The following is a 16,600-nucleotide window of genomic DNA, read 5'->3' on the forward strand; positions in this document are numbered from 1 at the left end:
ACAGCATAGATGCCCTAATGTACAAATGATGTTTCCCACCTCTGTTATAACCACTGAACTAATGCATGGGAGATTTGTTGGGAAAGAACCAGTACAACTGCCACTTCTGCTGTTTTTATTATTAAAAAGAGCTGCTAGACTGGAGTCCACAAGTTTAAAAAAACAAAACAAAAAAAACAAAACAAAAAAACAACACTTTGCAGTTACTGTGATCTAGGTCTCTGTGCCTCAGCAAAAAAGACCATGACTTACCTCATGTCTGTAGGGAGTTACTCCCCCAAAATATACTTACAAAAAGTATTGCTGTACTTTTGAGAGCAAAGTAAAGCAAAAAATAACTGTCTGACAGCAACAAGGGAATATATTAGCTATAGTGGCAAGGATACAGGACAGCTTAGAGTTGAAATGTTATTTGAAAGAATATTTGGCAGTGATTAAAGTTTATGCTGTAGAACAGTGTTGGTGTGAATCATCCTGTTTCCAGAACCGTTTAAAAAAAAAATCATACCATACTTATGGAAAGTTGTCTGGGAATCTGTTTGTTAAAATTGTTTCTTAGAAAATCTATTTATGCTTCTAGCAGCAAAAAGTAATTAGTGATATTCATAGGTAGGGTGTGCATATCCTACATTGGGTTACCAAGAATCATCGTGAGTAATGAGTGGGGCTGCTGCATTGCTGTTTTCTGATTGCTGAATTAAATTTGTAAGAAAGGGACAGTGCCAGAGGGGACAGAAATGACCATTGGTAACCTCTTGGGTAACAGGAGGGAGACTCCATGGTGGTAATGAATTAGATAGGACCACTGAGTCAAGACTTGTCCCTGTAAAGATTTCGGGATAGGTTCTAGTAACCGTCTTGACCAGGTTTTGATGGAGATTGCTCCTCACTCTGACAATTAGGTTGACCTCATGTAGAGCAGAAGTTGCATCTAGATGTCATTTGTGGCTACTGAATAGGGCCATGTCCTGCAAACATGTGCTGTTAGGCATGAGGCCTGATCATGAGGCGGTCGAAGGAAGGTCTAGAGAGGTCAGTTATAGCAGCAAAATTGCACATGGCTACTCAAAGCACTATGCACTATGTAGATAATAAATATTTAGGGTCAAACTACAATGGGTGATTGCACAGTGTATACAGTGCGACAGGATCAGCACGGATGATCTCTGCTGTTGAAAGCAGTGGACCAAACTCTGTGCTGCACTAAACTGAAAAATGCTGTTGCCCATAACAGGAGTGTCAGTTTACATCACCAGCAAATTGGACCCTTTTTGTTGTACCGAGATAAATGCATCCTGCGTCTTCTAGGACAGTCGGGCTTTCTACCAACTCATTGAGTGACCCCAAAGGCAAAGAGGTAGCAAGCTGCGACTGCGCAAGCATCCATAAGCGCTCTGAATAGGAAACCCCTCGCTTTCTTAATGCGTGCCAATATTTATTAATGAGATGTTGTCTAGCGCACAGAATAACCAACAGGTACACAGCTATACAGAACTTACTAGTTCTTCCTGGCCATGCTCATTTATACATAGAAATATCCATATATAAAGAGACACAAGTCATAATACAAAACCAAACATGGAATTCATGGTCACCACACTTGTATTTTTTTTAAACAATCATTTTTATTAAAGATATGCTATGCATGGAGTATATGTTCATACGACAGCATAGCCATCAATTCTGCCAATGCCAACCACTTTGTGTTGTAAAGATGCATAGGAAATGGAGGGAGGAGACAGAAGTGTGAAGAGAGAGAGGGAGAGAAACCTCAAATGAGTCTTTTGGATGGAAGCAGAATTCACTCCCTCTCCTTCCCTCCAATTTACTGACAAGTCATGCTTATTGCAGTTCTACTATACTGTGATTTTTTTTTTTCTTGAGATGAAATAACAACTCGGCATTCAAAAAAGCCATAATAGTGTTTGTGTTCTTGGCTGGAAGCATAGCTGCATATACAGTATGAAAGACTTAATTAGTCTTCATCAAATGGAAGATTAGAATTTTATTTGGCACTATTTAGCATACCCAGTTTTTCACAAGTTATGCAAGCAAGATGAAAAATCTTTGTCTTATTACATAAAACTACACAAAAGATTGACTGCAGAGCTACATTTTCCAGTTCAGCAATTAATAGTCTATAACTACTTCCATTTAGGGTCTGGTCTTGTTCCCATTAAAGCTATGGGGAATTTTGCTTTTGACTTGAGTGGGGAGCTGAATGTGACCATCTGGGACATGTCATTTGAAAGTACATAGCAGAAGTTCGACAAGCCTTCCAAATGATTCATATTTTTCAAGGGTTTCTCAGCAATTAAAAAACAAACTTTGTGCGCAGTTAAAGACACCCCTGCCTCCTCCTTTCCTCATCCAAATATAAGGAATATAATTTGAGCATATTTCACTGGGCTGTTCCTAATTCTATCAAGATACAGGTAATGTGTATTAAAAAAGAAAGCGAGAAGTTCACTCTGAAGCCAGAGACTTGCACACAGAGTTGGTAACAAAGTCAGCATTTACAAGTGTATTAGTAATTTGCAAGATTACTCCAAGGAGGGATTCTGCTGTATTTTATTATATCAGAACATGACATGCTTTGAATAATAATAATAAAAAAGATTAAAGCAGTAAAAAGCTTCTTTGTAATGTAATAGGTGCCTACACTATGACTCTTATTGATGAGCTGATGATTAGGAAGCAGTGTAATTATGTTTCACAAGCAGAGCAGAACAGTCCAGTCACTGAAACACTTTGAAATGAAAGCCTTTTGATTTTGTTCCACCAGAAGTATTTAATCAATAAAGGTAATGTTCTACTTTGTCTAAATAAATTAAATGTAGGATGATTAAATACTCAGGAAGAAAACAAACCAACAAACTTCAGCTATAGGAAGATAAACACAGTAACAATTAACTGCAAAACAGGTGTTACATTTCACAGGCCTGGATTGTACATTTGCATGGTGGTTATGTAGGAAAAACTTGTGTTAAATAAAATAGCTACTGTTACTGGCCACATTCATGAGGAATTTTTCTGTAAAAAGAATCAAGTTCTGGTCTTGCTGAGTCAAAACTACATTATTTTAGTGCATTCATTTGATGACATACCATTTTCATGTACAAAAGCTTCTTAAAAGGAAAGTTTGACAAAGTGTACAGGGGTTCAGTTGTGCCAGTTCACACTCAGTGCGACTGCTTCTGCTTACAAGCACAATTCTTATTAGATGTTAGTTAGTTAATTAATACTGGTTGCATGCTTCAGCCTAATCATATCACTGTGGATGGATAATATTTTTCCCCAATTGACAACTGTAAATTGCATGACAATATTAATTGCTTTTAAAAAAGGCTTGACAAGAGGTACAACATCATAAAACCTTACATCTCAGAAGTCCAAAACTCCATACTGAAATCTCTTTCTCTTCAAATCTTATAAAATACTTCTTTGTGGGAACATCACCTTTCAAAGATCTAGATGAAATGCTAAACCTGAGTTGTACTCTTGTCAATTTATTGCTTGAGATACACAGGCTGGTTCAAAAAATACTTGGAGTTAAATTACCATTATTTATTTGTTTTTCTTACGGGTCTTGGCTCCTTCCAGCCTGCTATCTTCAAGCTATTACAGAGCCACAGTAACAACACAGTTCAAACAGCCAGAGAAATAAAATGGTTCAGCCTTGTTTTCTTTACTAGGCAAAACAATCCCATTTTTCATTCTTGACTTTGATACCTTTTTAAGATTGATATTATTTCTTCAGCATTGTAAGACCCATGTTGTGCTAGTAACACCTTCACTTTATTTGTAACGTTGGTATCTCCAGCTGTTAACTCCAAGGCACAAAAAGAGGATAGATAAGGATTTAAGCTATGAGACTTTCTGTGTTTTTCCTTTTAAATCATCTGGCTCTTGGGATTATGAATCACCTAAATATGGAAACTGACTGTTTTGCACAAATAAATTCTCTTTCCTTCAGTTCATCTTGGGACCCTAACTTGAGGCACATCTAGAATAGGGCCTTTGGAGAAACTTGCAGTCAGCAGACATTGTTTTGGGGGAGGACAATTAGGATCTTATATTAAATTAAATGCCATCTGAAAAAACTCAGTGGCTGATTTTTCCAGTTGTTAAGCGGCCATGCTAACAAACATTTTCAGTGCTATTTTGCATGACGAAAACTCACAAGCAGTTTTATTTAAAACAAGTGTTGCTTATTTTACATTCTTACTCGTGCTGCTCCATTATCAATATCTCCCTGCCCCCGTTTCTCAGTGTGTACAAAAGGTCAAGTGGTGACCGGCCAGTACCGAATGCTTGCCAAGCATGGGGGATACGTATGGCTGGAGACGCAAGGCACTGTGATTTACAATACGCGCAACCTGCAGCCTCAGTGTATCGTCTGTGTCAACTATGTGCTGAGGTAGGTCGCACAGAGCATGGAAGCCACTTGGGAATTCGTGGGCTGGAAGGAGCGCAGTAATCGAGGGGACTTTCTGAAGGGTTTATTTACTCAGCGGTGGTGTTCTGAAATCAGTTTAGTCATGTTTGTTCTGTCTTGTTTACCAGCGTTAGACATTGATAAAAAATGTGGCGTGCCCATTCCCGTGCAAGCTGTTGAAATACACTACAGTCTTTCTACAGTGACTGCTCTGCTAGTAGAACTAAGTATAAAGCCTGCACTAAAGATTTTGTTGTATAATATAATATGTTTTGTTTTTCTAATGCTGTGACAGAGAGAGAAAATCAAGTAGTAACTGTATCATGTGTTGCTAGGAAAAGCTACCTTCCTCCTCAAAAATCAGGACCACAGGATAGTCAGTTTGGCAAAGCTCAAGTATTTTTGGTCACAGATGAGGCCAAAATAGGAAATACTTAATTGAGCGATAGTCTGGGTCACTATAGCCTCAGCTACATCCCTTTAAAAAACAGAACAACAAAGCATTGAGTATTCCCACAGAAATCCTGACCACATTCTCTGTGTCATTTGAGATTGTGGTGCTCAGCAACACTGGAACCATGCCTGGCCTGTCAAGAGTCTGGCATTCGAGTGAGAGAGGCCAAAACATTTTTAAAGGCCTGATCTTTAAAGAGTTTATTACCTATGTTATCCACATCTTTTTTTTTTAGAGTGCAAAATGCCTAAAACCTATTTTCTTGTTAGTGAAATTGAGAAGAATGATGTTGTGTTCTCTATGGACCAAACGGAGTCTCTCTTTAAACCTCACCTGATGACGATAAACACCACCTATGAGAATGGGATCCCCGTGGCTGAGAAGAGTGACTTCTTGTTTACTAAATTAAAGGAAGAACCAGAAGAACTTGCTCAGCTGGCACCAACACCTGGCGATGCCATTATTTCCCTGGATTTTGGTTAGTATTTCTATAAATAAATTTTGTGAAACAAAGAACCACAGATGAAGCCTACATTTAGAAACCTAATAGGCCAGGTCTGTTTGCTGTGTGTATAAATCAGCAGTAATGGCCATAGAAGCCCACATGCTCACGCCAGTGGAAAATTTCTGTGAATGAGAGCAGAATCTGGCTTTCTTGCTGACTAAACAACATACATTAAGTCTATGCCAACTTATTGTCATGGCAACTAGGAGCAGGGATACTTTTAATGAATAGCTGCAATTATATCATAACAGAGCACTAGATCATCAAGCTAAAAGCATCTATTAATATTGTTAAACCTCCATCCAGGGACACAGACGTTTGAAGACGCCCCTGCCTTCACCAGTGCTGTTTTGACACCAAACAAGCCGTGGCCAGCAGAAGTGAAGAGCCATGCTGCGCAAGGCGAAACACTGACTATACCATCCTTTACAATACCTCAAATTGCACCTGGCAGCAGCACTCCAAGTGCAAGCAGCAACAGTAGCTGTTCCACGGTAAGAAGAGCTTTTAAAAAAATTCTAAGTTATATTTTGTATGTAGCTCTCATCAATGTGCGCAGATGACATTGACAAGTTAGCAATCTTGTCTCAGTGCTTATGAAAAGGGCCAGTGCATCTATATCCCTACTGCACTGCATATATCTTAAACATCAATAGCAAAATTGTCACATGGGAACTATATCCTGCCTTTACACTGCAATTCTTATTTTCTCCCAGCTGTCCCTCAGTAATTATTACAACAACTAGTAGCAAAAGCCACTACCACCTGTCACTGAGTTAGCCTTAAATAAAATGCTGATATCAAATGGTGTGGTCACAAAGCAAAATTTCCCCAGATCCTCTTTCTGTTTGTTAACTAGAAGATATAGTTTTAGTCCAGGAAGTTTCCCAGCTCTGGCTTTTGAGAGCAGGTCCACAGAGTTCCCCACTGCAAGAATGAATGCGCTGACTTTCAGGGCATTGCCCCCAAGAGCTGGAGGGCACTCTTAGCGGGCCTTTACTAGATGATGTCCAATTTTAATGAGGACATTGGGGCAGTGCTAAGTGCATCTCCTTCTTTACAAAAATATTTAATAGTGTACATCTCATGCCGCTGGTCCGAGTTGCCAAAAGCATTTAACCTAGCAAGACAGCTCAGTTCCTGTATTAGATGCGATCGATGGAACCACACGCTTTGGGGTTCTGAGGATCCTGTATATGCAGTCTTGCCATTTGCTTTTCATAGTAAAGATCTGTTACTGAAAAGCACAAAAATAAATTACACAATATTAAGCCAGTACTGTGGTTGTCTTGCTGCTTATAACAGATTTTTATTTCTGTGCAGCCAAGTAGCCCAGGGGATTACTACAGTTCTGTGGATGAAGATCTTAAGATTGAGATGATTGAAAAACTCTTTGCCATGGACACAGAATCAAAGAGTCAGTGCAACTCCCAGGTAAGGAACTAACAAATCAGTCCCATACTAGCAGGTAGTAGAGATGCATGCTGTATGTACAGGTGTAGTGTACATGTGCTGCATTTGCACTTGTACAGTAGGACTTTGACACACAACAGTAACAAAAACATATGCTTTTGAAAGCTTAGGTCTAAATTTCTGGCCCTGGGTGTCACTGGTGAAACCACTAAGAAAGACCAAGCCGACAGCCTTCAGACTGTGGAAGCTTCTGTGGGCTAGATAAGGAACATAAGCAACAGTATTTTTTTGATCTTGCCTGATGACTAGCCAGTAAACATCCTTTCTAGAGCAAAATATAAATAAACTAAGTCATGCAGAAACTCAAAATGAGAAAGAAATGCCCCTTGAGCCCACATGTCTCCTGTAACTACAGAATTAAAACTGCCACTTTGGACGTATTCTTCCTGACTTATCTCTTGGACGATTTGTTCCTATGCGGGTCAGACAGATAGAAAAACCTCTTGCACGTACAGCAACATCCTGCACTCTCCATCTCCTTGCACTCTAATCGGGGTATGAGTATAGACATCCCCTCTGTTATTAACTCTCTTAATCCTCCACTGTTACAACATTACATCAAGTTCCTGAAGAAATTTCAGTATAAGTTTGGACATAGGATCAGCAACAAAAACAATAGAAAGGACGGACGGAGATGAGGGGGAAAATGTGGATCATGATCGAAATCAGTGCAAGACCTGACACCTCCAAAATTGAATCCTGTCAAATTCAGCATCTGCTTGCTTAGGTGTGTCCCACCAAATTAGCAGGTACTTTTGCTGGGAAAAATGAATGTGAAAATAATGCCCCTCTCATGAACTGACTGGTGGGTCAACACTCATTTCCCTGTCTGCTCAGCTCTGAGAGAAATTAATAAGAATACAGATGCGAGTGCATTAGTATCTTTCCCACTACACTGTTAAAACCTTTTTACATTTTAGATGTATGTTTTCATGTAGCTGGATAGTGAGAAAGCTTTGTTTTCTATTAGCAAGAAAAAGCCTGAGGTTAAACTGCATGCCACATGTTGTAGAGTCTTGGCAGACAAGCTATTCAGAGCTCAAAGAAAGAAATACAAGATCTAGTTCACATCACACTGATGTTCCAGGCTGCATGCAAGCTGCTCTTGCAAGTACTGCTTATCTGGGAGTCTGGCAGGTTTTTTTCCTCAGTTTGTCCTGTTACTTTACTGATTATGATATGATGAACATATATGCCATTCACAGAAATAAGGCATGTCTTTAAATAGGAGCTGACCGGTTTCATTTAAGTAAATTTAGCATATGATAATTCTTCAGCCTCACATCTACTAGTATTTCATGTCACACTAACTGCCATAATTATTATTAACCTTTCTTTATGAACTTTATGGAGGTTCTTTATGGACTTAATTTATTTTTGTGCAGACTGATTTCAATGAACTGGACCTTGAAACCTTGGCTCCTTACATTCCTATGGATGGAGAAGATTTCCAGCTCAGCCCAATCTGCCAAGAAGAACGTCCTCTCTCTGAAAGTGCACAAAATACCCAGCAGAGTCTAAGTAGCATGAGTACCATCTTCCAACCCCTTGCTTCTGCTTCACAGAATCAGTTCCTCCCAGAGAAGTATTGCCCACAGCTATCAAATAAAAACAATAACCCTGGTCATGGGTCTCTGTCATCTGTGTTCTTCAACAATGCGAGTAGGTCATCACTGCCACCATACCATGACCAAGCCAGCACTCCCCTGTCTTCAATGGGAGGAAGACCAAACACCCAGTGGCCACCTGATCCCCCATTAGAATATGTTCCTACTAAATGGAGACTCATGGATAAATACTCAGGATCCTTATCAAGTTCCCCCTCAGGGCCACCAGTACATTCTCCCAATGTGCCCATATATAAAAAAAGGTAAGAGTTTCTGTGTTGTAACTGTGTGTTTTACTCAGGATTTTTGGTCATAATCTTGAAAAATTCTTCTTATCAGTTCAGATGGAATAAGTTGTTTTGATAGGCATAAGGAGTACTGGGAGCTCAGGCTGTGCTTCTGGGGAAATCAGTGTAGTGCTCTCCTGGTGACAGTCAGTCTAGTGGCAGCAAAGGTGGGCTGTTAACTTTTCATTACCTGTAAGGAGGCATGAGTGGGTTTCCTGGTGGCCAGGTAAAAATTACCCAAGATCTGCAAAACCAGCTTTACTTTATGCAGTTTAGAAAAGTTCTGAAAAACCTGCAGATGGGAGCATGGCCCACCAGTAAGCTGAGACCCATGCTTACCTTACCTTGCACATAATTTTTGCGCAACAGAAACCAGAAGAGAGGGAGGGATGAACAGTGAATAGGACAAGTACATTTAGTTGTAGCACTTGCATGTAGCAACAATAAGATTTAAAACTGCATTTTTTTTCTGCAGTCTTCCTTACCTTGATCACTTTCTTACACATGTGAACAGCATTGGATGAAATTGTAGATCAAAGGCTACAGCCCTAGAAGTTTCTTACCCTTTTCAAAGAGCTCTTGGGCTGCACGCAGAGTGTGTCTTAAGTGTTGGTCATACTAAAACATTCATGAAGAGTACAAAATAGCACAGGTCATTTTAAAACATGAAGCTGTGCAGTTTACCTGAAGTTTACTTTGGAGGTTTTTAGTTGTTGGCAGATATACCAGTGTCCGAATTTGTGTTTGGAAAGAGAAGGTTTGTCCCTGAACAGCAACATGTGTGTCCATATTTAGTGTGCAAAACAAGGGGACAGGCATGGCTCTCAAATTCCTATACTTAAAAATTGCATGACTCTATTCCACAGCATTATTATGGCTGTCTGGAGATTCCTAGAGGCAGTTCATACCGGACTTTCATTAGTCTTTGATCCAAAAAGTCAAAAGTCTCCAAGGCTTGTGAAAAAAATGACAAAAAGAAATAAAAATATTTGATCAAATGCTGAGGTCTATCTACTGTCACATGTCGAAGACACCTTAAATGAAAGAAGAATTTGTAACTGAACAAGATGGTTTAGATCTTCCTGCCTGCTCACTCACCCAGAGATCTTTTCTTAACAGGCCGCTGGATGCTTTTGGGCAACGACGCATAGATATAAATCCAGCGAGAATTGCTCTGTCTAACAGTTTGAAACTGAAGCGACAACTGGATTATGAAGAACAAGCATTGCAACAACTGAGTGGGGTAATCATAAGAAACACATCCCCTTCAAAATATTGGGCACACCAAGATCATGAATGTAATTATTCATTTTGCTGTTCTTCAAATTCTAGGGCGACCCATCTGTCATTAACCCATCTCATTTAATGTGGAAGAGAATGAAATTCCTCAAAGGGGAAAATTGTTCCTTGGTTACAGAAAAGAAGTCTCTCAGCACAAGTGTTCTTACTGGTAAGACAAAATTTTGTTTCAAAATTGTACATTGCAAAACCAATTTCTTTTAAGTCAGTTTGAATAGAAACAAAAACTCCTTCAAAAGGAAGGTAATGTCAACAAGCCCTGTAAAAAATTATTGTAAGCTAAAATTAAAGATCAGGTTATATGACTAAGGGTTGAACAGTTCAAGGTACATTTGATAATGGCCAAGTGGATTGTTTCATACATGTTCACACCATTGCTTTGGAGGTAAAACAGATCAGCTCAATGGAGGCATGGTTCCCTCACACTGAACCAAGGTGCGGACATGTCAGAGCTAGAAAAGCTGCACCGATACTTTCTCTCTACAACACTGTGTTTCATTATGCAAACTTATCTTGGGTGCAGTACTGCTTCCAGAGCTAGCACTGCTTGTGGACTTCTTTGTTACAAGATGTAGGTATACCTCAAGAAGATGATCACTTTGCTTTGCATTACTGTTATCTACTGTAACATAACAGAGGCTTAATTTACCTTTTTTTTTTTTCTCTCTCCCCTTTAAATAAGATGAGTTTATTTGTAACTCAAGAGGTCTGAGCCAACCAGTGAACCAACTGCAGCAGCAGCAGCAGCAACAACCACCCCCCTGTGGCAGTCCTGGTGAGAGTCTGAAAGCAGGAACTTTCCCCCCTCAGTTTTACAGTTCCCATTATCAGGACTTTACTGTCCAGCCAGCTCATAAAGTGTCAGGTAAGAGTGATCAAATACAGAATTTGGAAGGTATTGGAGTTTAGTTCCAGTATTGATGCTATGACAGAAAACTCTAAAAAATTGGGGGGGGGGGGGTGGAGGAGAGGATGATAAACCTAGAAGTAAATATGAACTGCTTTGTAGAATGAAAAATGAGTTCTGTTGTTTAGTTTGAAACTTTAATGGTTACATTTGCTATATATGGGGGAAAATGATTTTTGCACTTCATTTCAGTTGAACTTAATACCTTTTTACCTTAGAGGTCCAGTCATCCTCTTGCATGTTCTCACCTTATGATGGAATTGACTAAAATGTACTAAACTTAAGTGCAGCATTGATACCAGAGGTTTGTGAGTTGGAGTATAACATGCACATTCTAAAAATTAAAAAAAAAAATAATGAAAGGCAGAGTGGGTGTCAATTTAGAGAACTGTGTTGCTTATTACAGCTTTCTTGATTTGAACCAGTATCATTTTCCTCAAACAGTCTGAATTGGGGGAGGAGGTGCAAAACTTCACAAAGTGTCAGTGTGACACGCTTATGGCAGTTGAAGGCAGTGTGATGCAGAGATTTGCTCTGAAAACTGTAACTATTGGTTTGAGGCATATTGACATGAACACAAAATGAAATTAACTAACTGGTGTAAACAGGAGAGGAAGGAGAGGAAACAAGGCATCTCTCTCCCTCTGGTCTTATTTGACACTGTGACTTACTTCAGTAATCTATTTCAGGTATGACAAGTCGTCTGCTGGGGCCCTCCTTTGAACCGTATTTGTTGCCTGAATTGACGAGATATGACTGTGAGGTTAACGTCCCCGTTTTGGGCAGTTCTACGCTCCTGCAGGGAAGTGAACTGCTCAGAGCTCTGGACCAGGCAACCTGAGCAATCCTGCAATATTCCTCGGCCTATACTGTTCAAACAGCTTCAGTTTTTAAATATATTTTTGCAAGTAGACAATTTCTAATACCAATACACTTTTACAGGATTTTACTTAGATATTGAACCTGTCCACGTTACCAAATAGTGGCCTTTTGAAGTTACTCACTTTATTATTCATATAAAGAAATACATCTACTGTATTTTCTCTATTGCAATTAAAGTGTTTAGAGAATTTGATTGCCCTCCCCTTATCTCATTGCCTGTAATTTATACTCTAAAATTTTCTTCAATTTTTATGCTAATAAAAAGCTGTGGTATAAATGCCTCATCATGTGATACTTTGGCTGCAGTACTGCAAAGATTTCTTTTTATTGCCAAAGATAAATGAAACAAATTTGATCTCCACCCACAGTTTTTTGTTGATCTGCCAAATTAAAATCCTTTGAGTCTTTCTCTTTACCAGCATTTATCATATTGTAACTCTAATAACTTTTGGAAACGCATACTGAAGAAAAAACCCCCAGCCTTCTGACTCACCCCCCCCTTCCCTTATTTTAATACACTTTGTTGAAAGAAATGTGAATGGTGAACTGCAATGTTTGTGGGTATCTATCTGTGAAAGTTGCACGTTGTAAGCTTTTTTTTCCGCAGAAGCAAGCCAGATTCTCAGCTGATTTAACTTGGCTTAGCTCTATGGACAAGGGAGTCCTACAGATTTACCCCAGTGGAGGATCGAGACCTGTGGTTTTGTTTGTGATGGGGCTTTCTTGTTTTGTTCTTTTTTGTTCCTTTTATTTTTACACAAAACAGATTTTTTAAATTTTCTCTGGGTCAGCTGTTAATCATCTCTTGGTACTTTTGCTATATCTAGGACACAACTTTTTAAGAGCTGTTTCTGATAGAACTAGTATTTGTTATGGTGTTGCTGATACTTCCGGAGTCTGACCAGCGGCCAGTACTACCACCTCTGATTAACGTTAGCTTTTATACGTTTTATATGTTAGCTAGCAATATAACCTACAATACTGAATCATTAAAACTAAAAGTTTAAAGTAGTATTTCCCAGTGTACTAGGCTACTCAGATATAAGTAGACAAAAAAAGAATTAAGGATGTTTAGTGAGATCAGTAGCTGGCAGACAGTTCTCCATCACTTTAACTTGCCTTATATTAATCAATAGCTGAAATGTCATTAAAAGGCAGCCAGACATTTTCAGATCTCCTTTTCAATTATCACCCGTTGTCAGGCACATATTTTAAAAAATAAGACTTTGAATATTTCAAAGGATGTGAAGGAGTAAATTGTAGAATACTTAAACAGCAAAAATGTTAAAGTTAATAAAAGGCAGGTGAGCAGTTCTGACTTTGAAATACATACAAACCTAGATATTTGCTGGAATATGTCATCTTCCTTCCTCCACTGGTATAAATCATTGTAGCTGCATTGAAGAAAATGAAACAGTGGCAATTTACACAAGGTAAAATTTAATCTGGCCCAGAAAGTAGTCCTTAGAGCAAAGCTATTCTTTTCAGACTTCCAATTCCACTCAAGCCTGTTTTCTAAAATTGCTTTTATCATGCACTGACACTTGCAAAGAAGGAGCCTTGAGTTCATTGAGCACTTCAGAGATCATTGTGTTAAGTGAATCTTAACCATATATACTATGCGCTCTTAAAAAATAAATAAATAAAAAGCTGAAGGTCTTCTTTGGCTATTGGTACATAACACAAAAAAATTGTGATAGTCCCCTATTGCAGGCAGATCTTTCAAGAGTTTATTACCAAAAATAAGCTACTCTTAAAGTGAACATAATTATGTGGAAAAATATATTGTAAGCATCAAAATCTGATGAAAATTGGCAAGCCAGCTTTGACAAATTATTTGCAGTGGCAAGGACTTAAAGGCTTCAAGGATTAATGACACTTGAATACTGCTCTTCTGTTTCTTATTTGTGTAGTTTCAGCATTAAAAATGTTATACCCTAACAGTTTACTAAAACACTCTGGAAGAATATTCCATGTCTTAATATTAATCATACTTTTCATCATAATTATTTCGTAATCTATATTGCTGAATTCTTATTGACAATACTATAACTGTATGGGAACTTTAACTTGATAAGGAAATGTATTTTGACACTGATACCTTATTAAAAAGTATACTGATCCTAAATTCTTTGCGACTCATTTGCTATGAATTTGTCATTTGTTGTATCATTGTAAAACAAAAGTATTTATTAAATTATTTATAGAAAATAAAGGTTTGCATTGATCTTTAAAGAATAAAAGAACAAAAGTTATCCGTATGTGAAAGCTGGGAAGTAAATTGACACAGGCACATGCTGTCAACGTTGTTGTAGAGTTTTGCAGGTGATTAATCCAGCTTTCCTCAAACAGTGTGTTAATGCCCTGCAGACTGTCCTTCTGAAACATTTCTTATGATTCAGACATCTGCTTCAATTTCAAAAAAGGATTTTCTGTCTAGGAGTTAAGGGTGTCTTTTTTTAATGCTACTCAAAAAAAAAACCCAACAAAACAAAAAAACAATAAGAAAAGCAATTTGACAAAATGAGTACTTGCCTAGAGGCATGCTCTTTCATTTTTAGAGGCTGAATTGCCACAATTCCTCATTTCAGTTTTTGCGGCAATAAAATAAGCCATCGTATTCTGGCAATCCTGACAAGTCCATGAATAACGGCATTCCACAATCCAAGCTGCTACTTCCCCCAGCTCCCAGTCCCAACTCTGTTGTACACACCAGTCTTGTTCCTTACAGAATTTACCTTTTCTTTTGCCTGTGTAGTAACACTGATCATGCTGTAGGAGGATGGACACATTAAGAATCTAATTTTCAACCACACACTTAAATTCAAACTGGATTTGGTGGCAGCTGCTGGTGCTTAACCCATCTGCTAACTCCATTTAAAATGTAGTTCAACAGTGAAGCTGCTGAAGAATCTGCCTAAGGGGGGGGGGGGGAGGTGGTGCCTATCATCTCTGCATTTAATACAGATGGGAGGCTGGACAGAGGGTAAAAGTAGAACGTAATCCCTTGCTTCTGATTCTGTTGTAATTAAGAGTAATCACAGCTTACAGCGAACGCCTGACAGCGCAGCAACCGTGTGTTGTGGAGTTACCACCTGTTTAAAGCCGCCCATTGATCTTCAGGGCGCATTGACAGTCCTGCAGGTGAAAAGCCAAACACTTACTTAAATAGGAACTGATCAGAACAGGTCAGGTCCAATCTTACAAGGTTGTAGTTTAATCACACACTGCTGTTACTCTCTACATTTGCTACCCATCAGGCACTAGTTTCTGGGTGTTCAAATATAGCTTATTGCTAGCACTCTTTTTCCAAAGAGCTTCAACTATTCTCCACTTCCCCCTTCAAATAACTTCTCAAAGAACCTACTACTGTTGCCTACAGCTTGCTTTTTCTTCTTTCTACTACAGCAAAATCCTTCTCATGTTATTGAGCTTTGTGTTTGCATATGAATGTCCTAGTGAGCCAACCTCTTACTGCAATTTCTGTACCAAAAAGACCCAAATCCTAGCCAGAAACCTAATATACAGATGGCATCAATAGCTGAGCTTTGTTCTGCTTAACAGTGTTTTATTAAGATTTTCTCAAAACCTTTTTGAGCTTTTTTTCCCCAGTAGGCCAGTAGACGTGCTTATTTCTGTGTGCATCTTTTGCTGCCTAAAAGCACCATATCTTATCATTGTGTCTGGCATCTCTAACAGCATAGACGGAAATAGTCACAATTATGTTGTTTGACACTTTATGCTTTGCTGAAAAACCAGGTAGTACAGTTTTGTCAAAATCTCGTGATTTGGGCTGGTCTGCAGACTTGGGCTAATTTTCAAGTTCATCTTTTTGAAATGTTCAAAGCAATGTTTCTTTTTTTTTTTCCCTAGTACCATCCTGAAAATGGCTGAACCATTTTTAAACTTTCTTAAAAAAAAAAAAAGAAAGAAAGAAAAGAAAGAAAAAAGAAAAGTTGGCATTCTTCAACTTGGCAGCCTTAACATGCTCACGCGCGCGTGCACACACACACACACACACACACACACATGACAGAAGGACAGCTCTATTTTCAAATCCAAAGGAAAAAGACTTTATGGGATAGTGGAAAAAAGCAAGAAACCCACCTCCACAAGTCAGCCCTCCTTGCCCCAACTCAGGTTACCAAAGTTTTTCTTGAGACCCATTTAATAAGCTGGTATCAGCATGACAAAGCAGAACCTGTCCTGTATGTAAAAGATACAAACTTAACAAGCCATTACTGCCATCGTTACCGTTCAAAGTAAGAGTTCAAGACGCATTTTGGGGAGGAACACAAGGAAGCCTAACAACATTTGCTCTTGCACTATTTCTTTGTAATGTCTACTTGAATAATAAAGGCATAGTAAATGTAAATGCAGTGAATCTCTTGAGGTAGTAAGAGTCGATGCTCCACCGCTGGATGGTTATGGTCTTCAAGTGGGTGCAGTGCCTGTCCAGCTAAGCCCAGACTAACGCACCCATCCCTCCCTCCAGAGCAGATTCAGCCCATGCCCTGAGCAGCAGCAGGAGTCTGTCTGTATGTCTGTCTCTCTCTCATTTTCCTCGACTGCACCATATATTTCACGCAGGTAAGAGTCATGCTGTTTATCATGCAAACAGTTAAAACAAACAAAACATTACAGGGAATTCTCAACATCCTGGTATAAAACACGATTACTAATAAAACAGCAAAAATGCCCAGATAACTCAGAGCAAAGTATATCTTTTCAGACAAGCCCCCCAGTTT

The 16,600-nt window shown here is 38.8% G+C and overlaps 1 protein-coding gene and 1 long non-coding RNA gene across 4 annotated transcripts in view; one reads left to right on the forward strand and one right to left on the reverse strand.

The window, feature by feature from the left end:
* The window catches only part of EPAS1 (endothelial PAS domain protein 1), an 80,136-nt gene extending 66,105 nt beyond the window's left edge, over nucleotides 1–14,031 (forward strand). Inside the window, exons 8-16 of the mRNA XM_067293162.1 lie at nucleotides 4,273–4,420; nucleotides 5,162–5,370; nucleotides 5,704–5,891; nucleotides 6,721–6,831; nucleotides 8,256–8,740; nucleotides 9,884–10,007; nucleotides 10,097–10,214; nucleotides 10,746–10,928; nucleotides 11,660–14,031. Coding sequence (XP_067149263.1) covers nucleotides 4,273–4,420; nucleotides 5,162–5,370; nucleotides 5,704–5,891; nucleotides 6,721–6,831; nucleotides 8,256–8,740; nucleotides 9,884–10,007; nucleotides 10,097–10,214; nucleotides 10,746–10,928; nucleotides 11,660–11,811 — 1,718 coding nt within the window. The 3' untranslated portion in view covers nucleotides 11,812–14,031. The remainder of the gene's footprint in view (nucleotides 1–4,272; nucleotides 4,421–5,161; nucleotides 5,371–5,703; nucleotides 5,892–6,720; nucleotides 6,832–8,255; nucleotides 8,741–9,883; nucleotides 10,008–10,096; nucleotides 10,215–10,745; nucleotides 10,929–11,659) is intronic.
* LOC136991565 (uncharacterized) overlaps nucleotides 1–16,600 on the reverse strand; it is a 61,869-nt gene that overhangs the window by 7,928 nt on the left and 37,341 nt on the right. The gene's annotated exons all lie outside the window — the stretch shown is intronic.

This window comes from Apteryx mantelli, chromosome 3 (assembly GCF_036417845.1).
Source record: "Apteryx mantelli isolate bAptMan1 chromosome 3, bAptMan1.hap1, whole genome shotgun sequence".
NCBI lineage: Eukaryota > Metazoa > Chordata > Aves > Apterygiformes > Apterygidae > Apteryx > Apteryx mantelli.